Here is a 15,160-nt window from a genome sequence, read left to right as displayed (position 1 = left end):
TAGGAGCAAAAAACAAGAAGATTGAGAACCTTCATTACTAACACACTTAATTGACATTAACAGCCGAAACCTCAACAGTTTTGAGGGATAAGCTGAGTCAACTCACCCTTTCCAGGGACTTGAGAAGGTTCTGCCTCTCTTTTAGCTTTTGGATGCTGATCACAATTTTGTGCCTTGCACCTTTGGTAACGTTCTAAAAAGAACAATGTAGATCTCTGTGTTAGTATATGCACACACATGTGGGCCACCAACTTCAAAGCAGACATGGGACTACAAGATATAATTCAGGGTGGTGCTCAGCAACAAGTAGAAGACCCCAAGAGAACTTGAAACCTTCAGTCCATTTATCAGACCAGTGGTTTCCCCAAGTTTTGGGGGATACCATCCCCTCGGTTCAATAAAACTCACCCCCAGTAGCCTCCTACCCATAAAAAAGCATTGTTCAAAATATTAGTTTGCACAACCCAGTAAGGAAGATATAAAAACTCAATAAAATCCGATACAGTAACTATTGATTGTCTTCATAATACAATTGAAACTATTTAATTTTAATTGTACGTTTCCGAACACAGTTCAAAGTGTTGGTGCTAACCTTTAAGGCCCTAAACGGCCTCGGTCCAGTATACCTGAAGGAGCATCTCCACCCCCATCGTTCAGCCCGGACGCTGAGGTCCAGCGCTGAGGGCCTTCTGGCGGTTCCCTAACTGCGGGAAGTGAGGTTACAGGGAACCAGGCAGAGGGTCTTCTCGGTAGTAGTGCCTGCCCTGTGGAACGCCCTCCCATCAGATGTCAAGGGAATTAACAACTATTTGATTTTAGAAGACACCTGAAGGCGGTCCTGTTTAGGGAAGTTTTCAGTGTTTGATGTTTTAGCTCATCATCATCATCATCATCATTATTATTAATAATAGTATTCTGTTGGGAGCAGCCCAGAGTGGCTGGGGAAACCCAGCCAGATGGGTGGGGTATGTATGTACAGGCATACATTGGCTTGCAGACGCTTCATGTTGCGTTTTTTGGGTTACGGACCGCCGAAAACCGGAAGTACTGGAACGGGTTACTTCCAGGTTTCGGCAGTCGCACATGCGCAGAAGTGCTAAATCGCGCTTTGCACATGTACAGAAGCGCCGAATTGCAACCAGCACGTGCATGCATCCCGCATGGATCACGTTCGCAACTCGAGCAGCCAATGTATGTATGTATGTATGTAATTACATACATACAGTGGTACCTTGGTTGAAGAACAGCTTCGTTTATGAACAACTTGGATTAAGGATGCTGCAGGTGTTTTAGTTTGTGAACTTTGCCTTGGAATAAGAACATGTTCCGCTTCCTGTTGAGTGTGTTCCATTTGTAAATTGAGTCCCCCGCTGCTATGGGAAAGCACGCCTTGTTTTAAGATCGCTTTGGTTTATGAACGGACTTCCTGAACGGATTAAGTTCGTAAACCAAGGTACCACAGTAAAACAGTTTTCATGAATTTGCTGGGTGACCTCACATACTTGTGCCTCCAGCTGACACTCGGTCAGTGACATCATGTCGTCATACGTCATCTGGGAGAAAAGGGCAGCGTACTTGTGGAGGCGGAGACCCTTCAGCCAGGCAGGAACATCTGCAAGTTGGAGACGGAGAGGAATGCACAAGTTAGATCTTATGGGGTTGAACAACAGAGCACGGAAAGCTACGGTACAGAGGACTACATGTTTGAGATGTTACTTTTACTATACAGTGGTGCCCCGCAAGACGAATGCCTCGCAAGACGAAAAACCCGCTAGACGAAAGGGTTTTCCGTTTTTCGAGGCGCTTCGCAAGACGAATTTCCCTATGGGCTTGCTTTGCAAGACGAAAACGTCTTGCGAGTCTTGCGAGTCCCCCCCCTTTTTTCTAAGCCGCTAATAGCGCTAATCCGCTAATAGGGTTGCTTCGCAAGACGAAAAAAACGCAAGACGAAGAGACTCGCGGAACAGATTATTTTCGTCTTGTGAGGCACCACTGTATAAAGCCCTTAACAACTTTAATCTGGGGAAACCCAGCCAGTTGGGTGGGGCGGGGTATAAATAAATTATTATTATTCTGCGGGACTAGTCTCCTTGCAAGACTGTATGCCCTTGTCTACTGCACTGATCTGCCGAACTAGCACTGCTACGAGTGCCAAATCATAATACACGTTCTGCGGTTGTACGAAACCGGTCTTTTTAGTAATCTTTGGGACTCCCTGCCGATGGACGGCACTTCACTGCACGCTTTTCGGTGTCTGACAAAAGCATTTTTGGTGTTGTTTTTCAGACAAAATTCAGACATGTAGAATGTTGATGTGCTTTCTGTTTTCAATTTATCGCTGATTTTAAACTTTTGACTGTTTCAGATAGTTGCTTTCAATGATAATTTCGTTGTTTTATTTTTTTTCCATAAACCACTTTGAGGGTGTTTTTTTTCAAAAAAAATCAAGCAGTGTATTCTGCAAGAACTCGATTACTTAGTGGTGGTAACACTTTGGAACTCCCCGCTTATTGATACCAGACAGGCGCCTTCACTGCAACTCTTTTCGGCGTCTACTGAAGACATTCTTATTTAGACAAGTCTACCCAGATGTTTGGACGCGGGTGGCGCCGTGGGTAAAAGCCTCAGCGCCTAGGGCTTGCCGATCGAAAGGTCGGCGGTTCGAATCCCCGCGGCGGGGTGCGCTCCCGTTGCTCGGTCCCAGCGCCTGCCAACCTAGCAGTTCGAAAGCACCCCCGGGTGCAAGTAGATAAATAGGGACCGCTTTCTAGTGGGAAGGTAAACGGCGTTTCCGTGTGCAGCTCTGGCTCGCCAGAGCAGCGAGGTCACGCTGGCCACGTGACCCGAAAGTGTCTTCGGACAGCGAGATGGGCGCACAACCCCAGAGTCTGGCAAGACTGGCCCGTACGGGCAGGGGTACCTTTACCTTTTCCTTTTACGCAGATGTTTAGAAGTTTGTATGAGTTTTAATTAGCTTTGGTCTATTCTGTTGCGGTTTTAACTTTCTGCACGTTTTAAGTTAGGGTTGCGAATTTTTCAGCGGTAATTCCCCCCCCCCCCCTGTAAACAGCTCAGAGGGTTTTCTTTTCTACAATTCAGTGGTGCTCAAAGTTTATAAAATAAAGAAAGAAATACAAATATTATGGAAACGAATAAATATGACTGTGAGGAAACAAATGAATAAATGAGTAAATAGGAAACAAATGAAACAAATGAATAAATAGAAGGTTTTAGATGATTTAAGTTCTGGATTTTGGATTGTTGCAATCCATCCTGGGATCAGCTGGTGGAGGGTGGGTGGATAATAAATTTAATACTGTTCCTATTCCTGCTACTTAGGCATTGCTTGTTGAACACCCAGTGTGTAGGTAGAGGCTTTCTGTCCTCATCCAATCAAAACCCAAAAACAGTTTTTCCTTGGAAGTGAAACGGAATCCATTTTGGAAGTCCGTTCGACTTCCAAAACATTCAGAAACCAAAGGGCAGCTTCTGATTGGCTGCAGGAAGCTCCTGTAGCCAATCGGAAGCTGTGGAAGCCCCGTCAGATGTTCGGCTTCCAAAGAACGTTCGCAAACCGGAACACTCACTTCCGGGTTTGCGGCGTTTAGGAGCCAAAATCTCCAAGTACAAAGGCGTTTGGAGGTGGGGTTGTGGGTTTCATGGCCCCACCACACGTGCGGGGACTGGAGCCCAGGCCCCGCACGATTGGGGGGATTCCCAGCTTCCAGGTCATGTGGCCAGCATGACTAAGCCGCTTCTGGAGAACCAGAGCAGCGCACGGAAACGTCGTTTACCTTCCCGCCAGAGCGGTACCTATTTATCTACTTCCACTTTGACATGCTTTCAAACTGCTAGGTTGACAGGAGCAGGGACCGAGCAACGGGAGCTCACCCTGTCACGGGGATTCGAACCGCTGACCTTCTGATCGGCCAGTCCTAGGCTCTGTGGTTTAACCCGCAGCACCACCCACGTCCCGGTTTTCGCCTACCTCATAGCAAATCGTCACAACTTTCTGGGTGTTGGCGGTTAGGCATTGGTATATTTCTGTAGTTGGAAGAGGGGAGATAACGCCAGCACCTGCCCCGCATTTTGAAGGGTAGTCTGATAAAGGATTCCGGGGGGCGTGGCCCTGTCCGAAGCCTAGGGAGGTGAGGGCCTAAGGCACGCCCCCAATCGGTGACCCCAGGGTGTTCCTAGTTGATGTCATCAGCAGGACTCCCCCTACTGGTGGTTAACCCTTGCCGGACTTCAAGCAGATGGGCTGAAGTCGGATATAGTGGGTTAGGACCAATGCCTAAGCCAATACCACTCATCACCTGTAACCAATAAAGCTGTGGCCTTATTTAGCCCATTAACCTTAATAATTGTGTCATGGTTTCCACTTGGGAGGGGGTGGGAACTCGCCATGCAACCAAGGTACGACTGTATAGTGCAGAGGTCAGCCACCAGGGGACAGCAAGGAAGAAGAGCCCAGGGGGGGAAAGAATAATAGATCTGTAGAGTTGGAAGGTAACCTAGGGGTCATCTAGTCTGACCCCCTGCAATGCAGGAATCTCAACTAAAGCCTCCGTATCAGATGGGCATACAACCACTGCTTAAAAACCTCCAGGCTGCAACCTCCTGAGAGAGACCGTTCCACTGTTGAACATCTCTTGCTGTCAGAAAGTTCTTCCTGGTGTTTAGTCAGAATCTCCTTGAAGTCATGGGTTCGAGTCCTACCCGCCCAGAGCAGGAGAAAACAAGCTTGTTCCTTCTTCCATGTGACAGCACTTGAGATATCTGAAGATGGCTCTCATTCTCATTCTCAGTCTCCTCTTTTCCAGGCTAAACATTGTCAGCTCCCTCAAGCGTTCCTCATAAGGCTTGGTTTCTAGACCCTTCATCTTCCTGGTCACCCTCCACTGCCCACCTTCCAGCTTGTCATCGTCCTTCTTAATTGTGGTGCCCAGATCTGGACGCAGAACTCCATGTGGGGTTCTCACACCAAAGCAGAATAGAATGGAACTTTTACATGTCCCATCTGGACACTATACTTCTCTTGATGCAGCCTAGAATAGCATTTGATTTTTTTGCTGCTGCGTCACACTGTGGCCTCATGTTCAGATTGCATTCCCCCAAGACCCCTAGATCCTTTCCCCATATAAGCCAGGTGTCCCCCATCTTATATGGGTGCAGCTGGTTCTTCCTGCCTAAGTGCAGAACCTTACATTTGTCCCTATTGAAATTCATTTTGTTAGTCCCCCTCCCAGTTTGGTGTCGTCTGCAAATCTGATGAGCATCCCCTCAATTCCTCCATCCAAGTCGTTTATAAAGATGATGAACAACCATGGGCCCAGAACCAGTGGGGCACCCCACTTGTCACTTTTTTCCAGGATGCTGTAAAGGTAAAGGGACCCCTGACCATTAGGTCCAGTCGGGACAGACTCTGGGGTTGGGGCGCTCATCTCACTTTACTGGCTGAGGGAGCCGGCGTACAGCTTCCAGGTCATGTGGCCAACAGGACTAAGCCGCTTCTGGCGAACCAGAGCAGTGCACGGAAACGCTGTTTACCTTCCTGCCGGAGCGGTACCTATTTATCTACTTGCACTTTGACATGCTTACGAACTACTAGGTTGGCAGGAGCAGGGACCGAGCAATGGGAGCTCACCCCGTTGCGGGGATTCGAACCACCGACCTTCTGATCGGCAAGTCCTAGGCTCTGTGGTTTAACCCACAACCGTTAATTAGTCTTTGGGTTCTGTCAGTCAACCAGCTGCACACCCAACTAACGGTTACCTTGTCCAACCCAGATCTTACCAGCTTCTTCGCAAGAATATCACGGGGGACTTTGTCAAAAGCCTTATTGAAATCAAGATACACTATGTCCACTGCATCCCCCTGATCCACCAAGAGAGCTTCATTGCATCTGGTGAGATCCTGGCACTGCAGGACCTGGGACAGCTCCCAGAAACAACAGGAGATGCTATGGAGCAGCCTTTCTCAACCTGTGGGTCCCCAGATGTTGTTGAACTACAACTCCCATCACCCCTAGCTAGCAAGGCCAGAGCTCAGGGATGATGGGAGTTGTAGTCCAACAACATCTAGGGACCCACAGGTTGAGAACCGCTGTACCAAAGGGCTCCAGAAGAGCATTTGTACTGTGCTGACCTTCCTGCTGCCTCCGGTCTCTCCTTGCTGGTAAACAACAGCGACCCAGATGTTGGGAGGGCAGCTGAGCATTGCCATAACCACCATTGGCAACCAGACTCTTTGAGCTACTCTCAAAACATGGATACCGTATTTTTTGCTGTATAAGGCGCACCAGACCACAAGACACACCTAGTTTTTGGAGGATGAAAACAAGAAACAAAAATATTATGAATCTCAGAAGCCAGAACAGCAAGGGGGATCACTGCGCAGTGAAAGCAGCAATCCCTCTTGCTGTTCTGGCTTCTGGAATAGCTGGCGGAGCCTGCATTCGCTCCATAAGACGCACACACATTTCCCCTTACTTTTAGGAGGGAAAAAGTGAGTCTTATAGAGCAAAAAATACGGTAATTAAAATGTAAAGGTAGCAGTGTGACTGACTGACAGACAGAAGAAGGCAGAGAGGTTCGAGAGAAGCTAAAGATGTCTGCTTTGTGCTGTCAGAACCACTGCTTGAATTTGTGAGAATTTGAGGACACACTGTGGGTGAGATGAATTCCAGCTCAGCCACAATGCTAACTACATGCCCCAGAGCCAGTCACTCTCGCAGCAGCCTAACTCCCCCATATGGTTCCCAGGAATATTAAAGGGTGGGGTAAATAAAATAAAATAAACGAATGAATAAATAAAACAATTTAACTAGTTAATAACAGTTGGCTCTGCTCCATCTTAGTCGCTGTAGGGACCAACATGGGCACAAGGCATCCTGGGATACAGTCCACAAACACTCACTCGGTGGCATCAACTTTGCTAATTATAACATGCAAATGAGCAGCTGTCCACTGATTGGTTTATGAGGCCTGCTGTGTCGTCCTCGGTACTGAACATCCCCTTTCTGGTGCCTTTCTTGAAAAGAATCTCTGGTCCACGCTGGCATTGCTTAGTCGAAATTAAAAAGAGAACTGCCACACGCAGCTCGCTTCCTAGGGGAATTAATTTAATCCACTTTTAAACGGCGCCACGAGGAAAAAAGCTCAAGTCCAAAAAAGGCTGCTGCTTCTCTCGTGAAAACACAAAACAACAGACTAGAAGGGAGAGTGTCCGTTTCAAGCTAAGCTGGTGACAAGAGGCAGCAGATGGGAGTGGTTAAAACCTCCACAGAACATGCCATTGAGGCAGCACAGATTGATGAACACATGGAAGGCCGTTAAGAAAGCCTGTAAGTATTTCTAACAGAGGGAGGCCTATTCATATGCATATGCCAAGGGGGAAAAAAAATCGGCACCCTTGCAAGTTATGCAGACAAATCACATGAGGGAGGCTTGCTGGACCAGACCAAAGGCCCAGATGTTCATCATCCTGTCGCGGCCAATCAGAAGCAGGAGAAGGAGGCAACACCGGTCCTGAAAGACCTACATTGGCACCCGGTACGTTTCCGAGCACAATTCAACGTGTTGGTGCTGATCTTCAAAGCCCTAAATGGCCTCGGCCCAGTATACCTGAAGGAGTGTCTCCACCCTCATCGTTCAGCCCGGACACTGGCGGTTCCCTCCCTGCGAGAAGTGAGGTTACAGGGAACCAGACAGAGGGCCTTCTCGGTGGTGGCACCATCCCATCAGATGTCAAGGAAATAAACAACTATCTGACGATTAGAAGACAGCCCTGTTCAGGGAAGTTTTTGATGGTTGATGCTTTATTGTGTTTTTAATATTCTATTGGAAGCTACCCAGAGTGACTGGGGAAACCCAACCAGATGGGCAGGGTATGTATTTATGTATGTATGTATGCATGTATAAATAAATTATTATTATTGCAGTGGTACCTCAGGTTGCATACGCTTCAGGTTACATACTGCTTCAGGTTACAGACTCCGCTAACCCAGAAATAGTGCTTCAGGTTAAGAACTTTGCTTCAGGATAAGAACAGAAATTGTGCTCCGGCGGCGCAGCAGCAGCAGGAGGCCCCATTAGCTAAAGTGGTGCTTCAGCTTAGAACAGTTTCAGGTTAAGTACAGACCTCTGGAACGAATTAAGTACTTAACCTGAGGTACCACTGTATTATTATTAACATTCTCCATACTGGGATTTCTCAGACTGGGCTCTCCAGCTGTTTTTGGACTACAATACCCATCATCCGGCTGTTAGGCAACCCTAACATAAAGAAAGATTAACTTGCCAACCACCTCTTCTACAGGAAAGCAGCATACAAATTAAAAGCGAAACGAAGTGAAATTGGAGTGGTAAAACTCTCAGCTCTCCTGCTGACTTTCTTTTTTGGTGATTACACTTTAACGAAGTTTTGTCTTCGAAGTTTTGTCTTCCACCGTTGGTGGAAGCAAATGATTGTCATAATTTTTATTAGTTATACCCCGCCCACCTGGCTGAGTTCTGAAACCAGTTTCTGGAAACCACTGGAGGGGAGAGTGAGAGAGCGCTGGGGTCCTGCTTGCGGGCGCCGCGCTCCACAGGCCTGATCCGGGACGTTCTGCTTTATGTTGTTATACGATATATCATACAGTGGTGCCCCGCAAGACGAATGCCTCGCAAGACGGAAAACCCGCAAGACGAAAGGGTTTTTCGGTTTTTGTGTCGCTTCGCTAGACGATTTTCCCTATGGGCTTGCTTCGCTGGCGGTGGGGAGGAAAGCCTTTCCCCCCCCCCCGGCCTTCAGAAGAGGTCCAGGAAGGCCGGCGGGGGCCGAAAGGCTTTGCTCCCCACCGCCAGCATTTTAAAAGCGGTCCGGGATAGCAGGGAAGCGCTTCCCGCTATCCCGGACGGCTTTTGAAGGCAGACGGGGGGGAGCAAAGACTTTCGCCCCCCGCCGGCCTTCAGAAGAGGTCGGGGGACAGACTGTCCCCGGACCTGGTCTGAAGGCGGTTTCCATAGGAACGCATTGAATGATTTTCAATGCATTCCTATGGGAAACCGTGCTTCGCAAGACGAAAAACTCGCAAGACGAAAAGACTTGCGGAACGAATTAATTTCGTCTTGCGGGGCACCACTGTATCTTTATTGTCATTGTCCCATGCAGAACAATGAAACTGAAAATCTACATAAAACATTCAAAAACCCCTAAAAACTCTGAAACCCCATTTTAAAATACACTATACAATAGAGACCCCTTATGCTGCGTTTAGAACCAAAATTGCATTTGCGTAGAAACTGTTTCTCAGGCGGCTAGTCCTGGCCTTTACATCCCTATACCTTCTTCCAAAAGGCAGAAGCTGAAAGAGATGCACACTATCCTGCGCTATCTCTGCCGCTTTCTTATGGCACCTGGAAACGTAGATTTGATCCAAGGTGGGAAGAGTGCACCCAATTATTCTCTCTGCAGTCTTTACAACCCTGGATAGCATTGTTTTTTCCCTGACCGTGCAGCTCCCAAACCACACACACAGACCATAAGTTAACATGCTCTCCACAGTGCAACGGTAAAATGCCATCAACAGGTCCTTTGAGAGATTGTTTTTCCGGAGGATTCTCAGAAAATATAACCTCTGCTGTGCTCTCTTCATCAGGTCTTTGCTGTTTTTCCCCCAGGTTAGGTCGTCTCTCAACTCCATTCCCAGAAATCGAAACGCCGAGACCTGTTCCACGCACTTCCCCTCAATAATAAGTGTCTGAATATTACGCAAAGAGGAGGAGGACGGGGGATCCTGGTTTTCTCGCCACTCACCTTTCATACCACTCCCTTCTTCCTGGAATGTGTTACGCGCAGAATTCTGATCTTCTAAGTGTTCGCTCCCACCGCTCCCCGAAGAGGCTACACTGCTTTGAGGAGACAGGGGGGCGTGATCGGAAGGGATGCCTTGCGGTCCTCTAGCTCGCAAGTCCTCATGTGACAGCCACCCGTGTCCTAGGGGCTGGTTGGGGACGGTCATGGGCGGGGTAAGGGACACAGACCGTTTCAAAGGGCTGTGGTGGGTCTGGCTCGAGAGAACTGAAACAAACAAAAAGCAGGGAACAGAAAATTAAAACAAGCTATTTGCTCACCACCGCCACCCCCTCCCACCCAAATGCTTCGGTCGCTCTGCCAGACCCAGAGGCACAAGATGGAGCAACTGGTGGACTGCCGCGGCCTTGCCCAGTGAATTCTGGGAAGTGTAGTTTGAGGTGTTAGGAGACGCCCGCTGGAGCTACAATTCCCAGAGAATAAGGGCCACTAACTGATGGCTGACTCAGGACTTTAAATTGTGCTCTAATCTCAAATTTCCTTTTCTGCGTATAGTGGTACCTCGGGTTAAGTACTTAATTCGTTCCGGAGGACGAAACTATGCTTAACCTGTGGAAGAATGGCAGATGAAGATGATTGATTATATGGGACTGGCAGAAATGACTGGCAGAATCCGAGACCAGGGAGAAGAGTCGGCGGAAGAAGATTGGAAGAAATTTAAAGACTATTTAAAGAAATATTGCAAAATTAATGAATGTTAGAATGATGTTGGATAGAAATTAAGTGGTTTCCAGCTGTAATGCTTTAAAAGAATATGGAAAAAAATGGTTTAGAAACGGGTTAAAATATATTGATAAAGATTTGCTGAACTAACAATCTGAACTGGAATACAAAAAAGGGAGGTATGAGGAGGTCTGGGAAATAAGTTAAGGAAAATAAGCATTGTAAACCTTATGTGTTTTTTTTATATATTTTCATTTTTGTATTTTTGTATTTCTGTTATTTTTTACTTTTTATTTTCTTCCTTTTTTTTCTTTTCATTGTATTATTATTGTAAACCTTAATAAATACGCTTAACCTGAAGACCACTTTAGCTAATGGGGCCTCCTGCTGCGCCGCTGGAGCGCAATTTCTGTTCTCATCCTGAAGCAAAGTTCTTAACCTGAGGTACTATTTCTGGGTTAGCAGAGTCTGTAACCTGAAGCGTATGTAACCTGAGGTACCACTGTATACTGTAATGTTTTACTGTTGCTATGGCCATTGACTAATGCGAATAAAGTTTTATCTTATCCCAGAGCGGTTTAACAACCAGCGCCTCTTCCGAGGGAACTGCAGCTCTCTGAGGGGAACAGAGGTCTCCTAGCAACTCTCTGCAACCTTAAGGGACTACTATTCCTTTGCCCTCGCAGACGTACGATTCCCAAAGTGCTCTAACAAGCAACCCCTCTTCCCAGGGAACTATGGGAATTGTAGCTTTCTCCTAACGAGTCTCGGCACCTTCAGAAAACCACAGTTCCCAGGATTCTTGCGCGGGTTGGAGAAGAGCCATTGCCTTTGAAAACCAAATTAATAGGGCTTTCGGTGTCTGGTGTGGAATTTGTCTCTGGACGGAAAGGAAAAACGGGCCCTAGAATTGGCTTACTCAATTCCTCTTGGTGCTCCAAATACTCATTTTGTTTGAGGAGGAGTTCTGTTAAACTCAAAAGCTTGTGGCACTGATAGGCACTTTGAAGAGGAGATGGAAATATAACCTGCAGATGAGCCGGTGACTGAGCTCCACTTCCCTTGCCCTTGTCCCTGGTTTCCTCCACCACCTGCTTTCTTGGGGTCTACGCCTCAGCCCCCGACCCCATCTTGCTTCAGCCCATCCCTGTCTGTAAGATCCTCGCCCAATCCTTATGAGGAACGGTTGAAGGAGACGACGAAAGAGAAGACATGAGAGTCATCTTCAAGTATCTAAAACAGGCACCCCCAACTCAGCCCTCCAGATGTTTTGAGACTACAATTCCCATCATCCTTGACCACTGCTCCTGTTAGCTAGGGATCATGGGAGTTGTAGTCCCAAAACATCTGGAGGACCGAGTTTGCCTATGCCTGATCTAAAGGGCTGGAAGATGGAGCAAACTGCTCTGGAGGCCAGGACCTGAAACGATGGATTCAAATTACAAAGAAGGAGATTCCGACTCAACATCAGGAAGAACTTTCGGGCGGTAAGAGTTGTTCCAGCAATGCAACTCTTTCCACGGAAGACGTAAAGCTCCCAGAGTACAGACAGATGGCCGGTGCCACAGTAGTTGCTAAAATAAAATGACGGGGAATAACAGAAAAGAGCGATCATGCGGGTGCAAAAATCTGCCACTTGCTAAGTTTCCCCTGCAACTGAAATCAACAAGGCCTAGAAGTACGATTCTTGCGTACTGAGGGTAGGGACAGGGACCCTCTGGCTCAGGGACCCAATGGGGCCCTCAAAGCCTCTCTCTATGGCCCTGGGGTCTCTGCCCACACCATGCCCCTGTCCTGGCCACCCAACTCTGCCTGGCCCCGATCCACACCTTCCTCAAGTGCTTTTCCCTGCCTGGAACGTGTCTTTGGGTTGCGAGAATGCCTCTCGCGTATGGCTGGAACACCGCCTGCAAAAGTCAGGATTATCTTGGGGGAAGCATGGAAGCCCCTCTCGGGCTATTTAAGGGAATGTTATAGTATGGTGAAGTCGCAAGCAGGATTTGAAATATGAGCAACAGAAGGAATGAGAGAATACAGTCTTGATGTGATGGCATAAGAGCGCTGAAATATACTCGGAGTTGAGAGTGGATTTCATGCTTTTTATTCAGCTCATGGTGGTGAGGAGGAATGAAAGTTCCCCCAAAGTATCTGCTTTATATACTTTATTTACACAATGGGCTGTACATGATTGGCTAATTCCTGAATTCTCCTGTAGGCCAATCAGGTTGTGGATTCACTTCCACCTGGAGCTGGATTGGGTGGCTCCTGTGGACCAATCATACTGCTGCATTGTTCTAGGACCAATCAGACTGCTGCATTCTAAATCCTATTGTTCTAGGACCAATCAGACTGCTGCATTCTGAATCCTATTGTTCTAGGACCAATCAGACTGCTGCATTTTGGATCCTATTCAACTCAGTACATAACAAGGGTGAAGGCGTAAGACCCACAAAGGGGAGGAGGGAAATCCAGGAGATTCTTTGGAAACTTATTTTTATGTTGTATGTTGGATATGTGTTTGTAAAACCTTAATTTGAAAACCAAATAAATAAATTTATATATAAAAAAGAGAAGGTATTGTTCATCGGGGGGGGGGGGGGGATGATTAAAATGCCACGGGAAATGTGGTGGGAAGTTGGGAAAGGGCAAAGTTATTATGTACCGAAGGTCCAATTTTTTAATAAATCATTTTAAAAAACAAAGCAAAACATAAAAGGATTACACCCACATTTGCCTGTGGCTTTTGCATGGCTTGCATGTGCCCCCCCCCAAAGAGAATGCAGTGCTTGGTCTACTGACTTTGAAGTAAGCCCCATTAAGTGGCGCAAATATAAATTTTATGAAATAAAATAAATGGGATAAATAAATGAAAAGGCTGCTGAAACCAGAAGTGAGGTACACGCCCGATCTAGTGCATACTGCAGGCACTGCTGTAAGGAATGAAACTTAATAAAGAAACCCACCAGCCGTTTACTCCAGTGAAGTAGCTTTAAGGTAAGTGGTTTGACTTATTTCTCAGGGCTGCTGATAGGATTTCCCGGGTCTGATCATTTATCATTATTTTATTTTTAGGAAAAATAGGTTCAACATTCTTGCGGAGATGCCAGCAATGCCATTCCCAAAGAGAGAAACTATTAATCCAGCAGTTCTCAACCTGTGGGTCCCCAGATGTTGCTGGACTACCACTCCCATCATCCCTGAGCTCTGGCCTTGCTAGCTAGGGGTGATGGGAGTTGTAGTCCAACAACACCTGGGGACCCACAGGTTGAGAACCGCTGTATCAACCCTGTTTTGGAAGTCACATGAAGACACCAGTCTGTGCTTTAATTGTAGACCATGGGTAGGCAAACTAAGGCCCGGGGGCTGGATCTGGCCCAATTGCCTTCTCAATCTGGCCCTCGGATGGCCCTCGGATGTTTTTACATGAGTAGAATTAATAATAATAATAATAATAATAATAATAATAATAATAATAATTTATTTATACCCGGCCCATCTGGCTGGGTTTCCCCAGCCACTCTGGGCGGCTTCCAACAAAACACTAAAATACAATAACCTATTAAACATTAAAAGCTTCCCAGAGCCAGTGTGGTGTAGTGGTTAAGAGCGGTGGACTCGTAATCTGGTGAACCGGGTTCGCTTCCCCGCTTCTCCACATGCAGCTGCTGGGTGACCTTGGGCCAGTCACACTTCTTTGAAGTCTCTCAGCCCCACTCACCTCACAGAGTGTTTGTTGTGGGGGAGGAAGGGAAAGGAGAATGTCAGCCGCTTTGAGACTCCTTAAAGGGAGTGAAAGCCGGGATATCAAATCCAAACTCTTCTTCTTCTTCTTCTTCTTCTTCTTCTTCTTCTTCTTCTTCTTCTTCTTCTTCTTCTTCTTCTTCTTCTCCTAAACAGGGCTGCCTTCAGATGTCTTCTAAAAGTTTGGTAGTTGTTTTTCTCTTTGACATCTGGTGGGAGGGCGTTCCACAGGGAGGGCACCACCACCGAGAAGGCCCTCTGCCTGGTTCCCTGTAACTTGGCTTCTCGCAGCGAGGGAACCACCAGAAGGCCCTCGGAACTGGACCTCAGTGGGCTTTAATGGTCAGCACCAACACTTTGAATTGTGCTCGGAAATGTGCTGGGAGCCAGTGTAGGTCTTTCAAGACCGATGTTATATGGTCTCGGCGGCCGCTCCCAGTCACCAGTCTAGCTGCCACATTTTGGATTAGTTGTAGTTTCTGGGTCACCTTCAAAGGTAGCCCCACGTAGAGCGCATTGCAGTAGTCCAAGCAAGAGATAACTAGAGCATGCACCACTCTGGCGAGACAGTCTGTGGGCAGGTAGGGTCTCATCCTGCGTACCAGATGGAGCTGATAAACAGCTGCCCTGGAAAAGAATTGACCTGTGCCTCCATGGACAGCTGTGAGTCCAAAATGACTCCCAGGCTGCACACCTGGTTCTTCAGGGGTGCAGTTACCCCATTCAGGACCAGGGAGTCCTCCACACCCGCCAGCTTCCTGTCCCCCAGAAACAGTACTTCTGTCTTGCCAGGATTCAACCTCAATCTGTTAGCCGCCATTCACCCTCCAACCACCTCCAGACACTCACACAGGACCTTCACCGCCTTCACTGGTTCTGTATGACAGTGCCCCCACCT

General features: G+C 47.4%; 2 protein-coding genes across 4 annotated transcripts in view; both read right to left on the bottom strand.

Moving 5' to 3' along the window:
* CGRRF1 (cell growth regulator with ring finger domain 1) overlaps nucleotides 1–15,160 on the bottom strand; it is a 451,182-nt gene that overhangs the window by 314,646 nt on the left and 121,376 nt on the right. The gene's annotated exons all lie outside the window — the stretch shown is intronic.
* The window catches only part of SAMD4A (sterile alpha motif domain containing 4A), a 143,691-nt gene that overhangs the window by 32,434 nt on the left and 96,097 nt on the right, over nucleotides 1–15,160 (bottom strand). For 2 of the 3 annotated variants that reach the window (XM_083733969.1, XM_083733970.1), the window contains 3 exons: nucleotides 9,802–10,065; nucleotides 1,503–1,612; nucleotides 107–193 (listed from right to left, as the gene is read on the bottom strand). In XM_083733969.1, the coding sequence (XP_083590095.1) occupies nucleotides 107–193; nucleotides 1,503–1,612; nucleotides 9,802–10,065 (461 nt within the window). The remainder of the gene's footprint in view (nucleotides 1–106; nucleotides 194–1,502; nucleotides 1,613–9,801; nucleotides 10,066–15,160) is intronic. The other variant, XM_083733971.1, reaches the window with a different exon arrangement.

This window comes from Podarcis gaigeae, assembly GCF_964106915.1.
Source record: "Podarcis gaigeae genome assembly, chromosome: 1".
NCBI classification, from domain to species: Eukaryota; Metazoa; Chordata; class Lepidosauria; order Squamata; family Lacertidae; genus Podarcis; species Podarcis gaigeae.
The sequence above is the reverse complement of the archived record's forward strand: the minus strand, read 5'-3'. Positions and strand labels throughout refer to the sequence as shown.